General features: G+C 39.0%; 1 protein-coding gene across 1 annotated transcript in view; it reads right to left on the bottom strand.

Moving 5' to 3' along the window:
* LOC102303869 (serine protease FAM111A) overlaps window positions 1–1,933 on the bottom strand; it is a gene marked incomplete in the record, with an annotated part of 10,371 nt that overhangs the window by 5,986 nt on the left and 2,452 nt on the right. The window contains 1 exon segment of the mRNA XM_014331307.2: window positions 882–944. Coding sequence (XP_014186793.2) covers window positions 882–944 — 63 coding nt within the window.

The following is a 1,933-nucleotide window of genomic DNA, read 5'->3' on the forward strand; positions in this document are numbered from 1 at the left end:
GCACAAACGTTTGATACCACTTTTGTTGGATTTGAAGAAGGTGGGGGGGGGGACAACTTCACTCACTCACTACGGTATCGTAGCAGTGTCCAAATTTAGGGTCCACGTCTTAGGCTGCATTTTAGGCCGATTACATCACAGTGACACAACAAAGGCTGTCCAAATTCGTAGACTCCGACAAATGCAGCCGACAAATGCGTCCTTCATTTCCCAAGATTTGAAGGATGGGTCGGGTGTACCCTTCACGGCCCAACCTATCCCAGAATTCATAGCGTAGCCCAGCCAATTTGCCATTGTTGGTAATTAGTTTTAATATTACTCATATTACTCTTTCTGGGTCACAAGAATGTAGCTGTGTAAACTTCAAATATCTGCTTGATTTATCAAGAGATCACATATTTGCAAAAATGCTTCTACGTTTTCAGAGACGTCTGTTACCCACCCACTCAATAGCTAGGCGGGGGTTCAAGGCTCACTAGAGCCGGCAAGCCAGCTCAAACTGCAAATGTTATTAAAAGTTTAACTTAAACTATCATCTTGTCTTTATTTTTAGTTAGCACGTACTTTAAACACTTAAAGCTGTTAGCTAATGATAGTTATATAAGAGCAGATGCATGCTGGTGCAATAAGCTGTACGTTTTGGGTCCAATGGATGATGATCCGATTAGTCGACTAATCGCAATAATCGGTGACTAGTCAACTATCAAAATAATCATTTGTGACACCTCTAATCCAGACCACCCCAACCAACCCCCACACCTTTCTTGCTTCCACTGCCACCAGGTGCCACCTTTACATTTCTGTCTGCCCCCTCATATATGACTGTCTAGAACCGGCCCAGGATGTGATTGTTCTTTACATGAAATTGTCCAGGAGCTCACCTGAGAGACTGTAGCTTCCTCTGGCTCCCATTTCACTCTCCCCCTGCTACCACCAGAACTGTCCTGTTGAAGAAAAATGCACAAACAAATTAACTGGGTCAATGCAAGTGAAAAATATCAAGGTAATGAATGACAAAGCATTAAAGGATTATTACACAAGGTATGTAATTTGTTTGTTCTTATCAAAGAACATAAGGTGTCAAAAGTGTTTAATTTTATAAAGAAATGTAATGGCTTCCACTGTAAACTGTTTCAAGGTCCAGTGGTAAATGACTGAACTTGTCCCATCATAAAATTGAACAAACAAAAGATTCAGACTTATTCTGAAAAGAAATAATCATGTTACAGGGACAGATATGGACAGTTTCAATACCATGCACAATGCAGATTATATGAATGAGAAATTACACGTCATGGTGGAAATTCCTCCTAAAAAAAAAAAAAAAGAAAAAAAAATACTCACACTTAATATGCTTGTTCTTAATGAACCCTTTAGTCTTTTTAGGAACATATATGGATTTTGTTTTACAGGTTGATGCCAAGTTATCACCGCCATACTTTTTATAAGAGTGTGGATTTATCCCACTTTTGTTGTTTGTAATCTCATCGCTAAATCCAGCATGTGCATACGACGGAAAACAATTTATTCTTATAAATGCAGGCCTAAGAATTGTCTATTGTTAGCATAAATAGTTTTATGAACCCCTTACTACCCACTGAGTCCCTGGTGACGTGTGTAGCCACGCCAGGTGCCCTTCATTCTAAAGAAGAATCAGTTTTTTGACATTTAAATTCTGCTAACTGGCTTTGTCTTCCAGACATTTTTTTTAAAGACAAGTACATTCTTCAAGTTTCTATTAATCATTAACAAACTACTCCCACATTTCTAAATCTCGCTTCTCCAGTAGTGTAACAGTGAGGGAGAATTTGATATTAAGACCAACTATCATCTGTAATACAGTGGGGCAAAAAAGTATTTAGTCAGCCACCGATTGTGCAAGTTCCCCCACCTAAAATGATGACAGAGGTCAGTAATTTGCACCAGAGGTACA

Source organism: Haplochromis burtoni, unplaced genomic scaffold (assembly GCF_018398535.1).
Source record: "Haplochromis burtoni strain Fernald_Lab_line unplaced genomic scaffold, NCSU_Asbu1 Contig_1898, whole genome shotgun sequence".
NCBI classification, from domain to species: Eukaryota; Metazoa; Chordata; class Actinopteri; order Cichliformes; family Cichlidae; genus Haplochromis; species Haplochromis burtoni.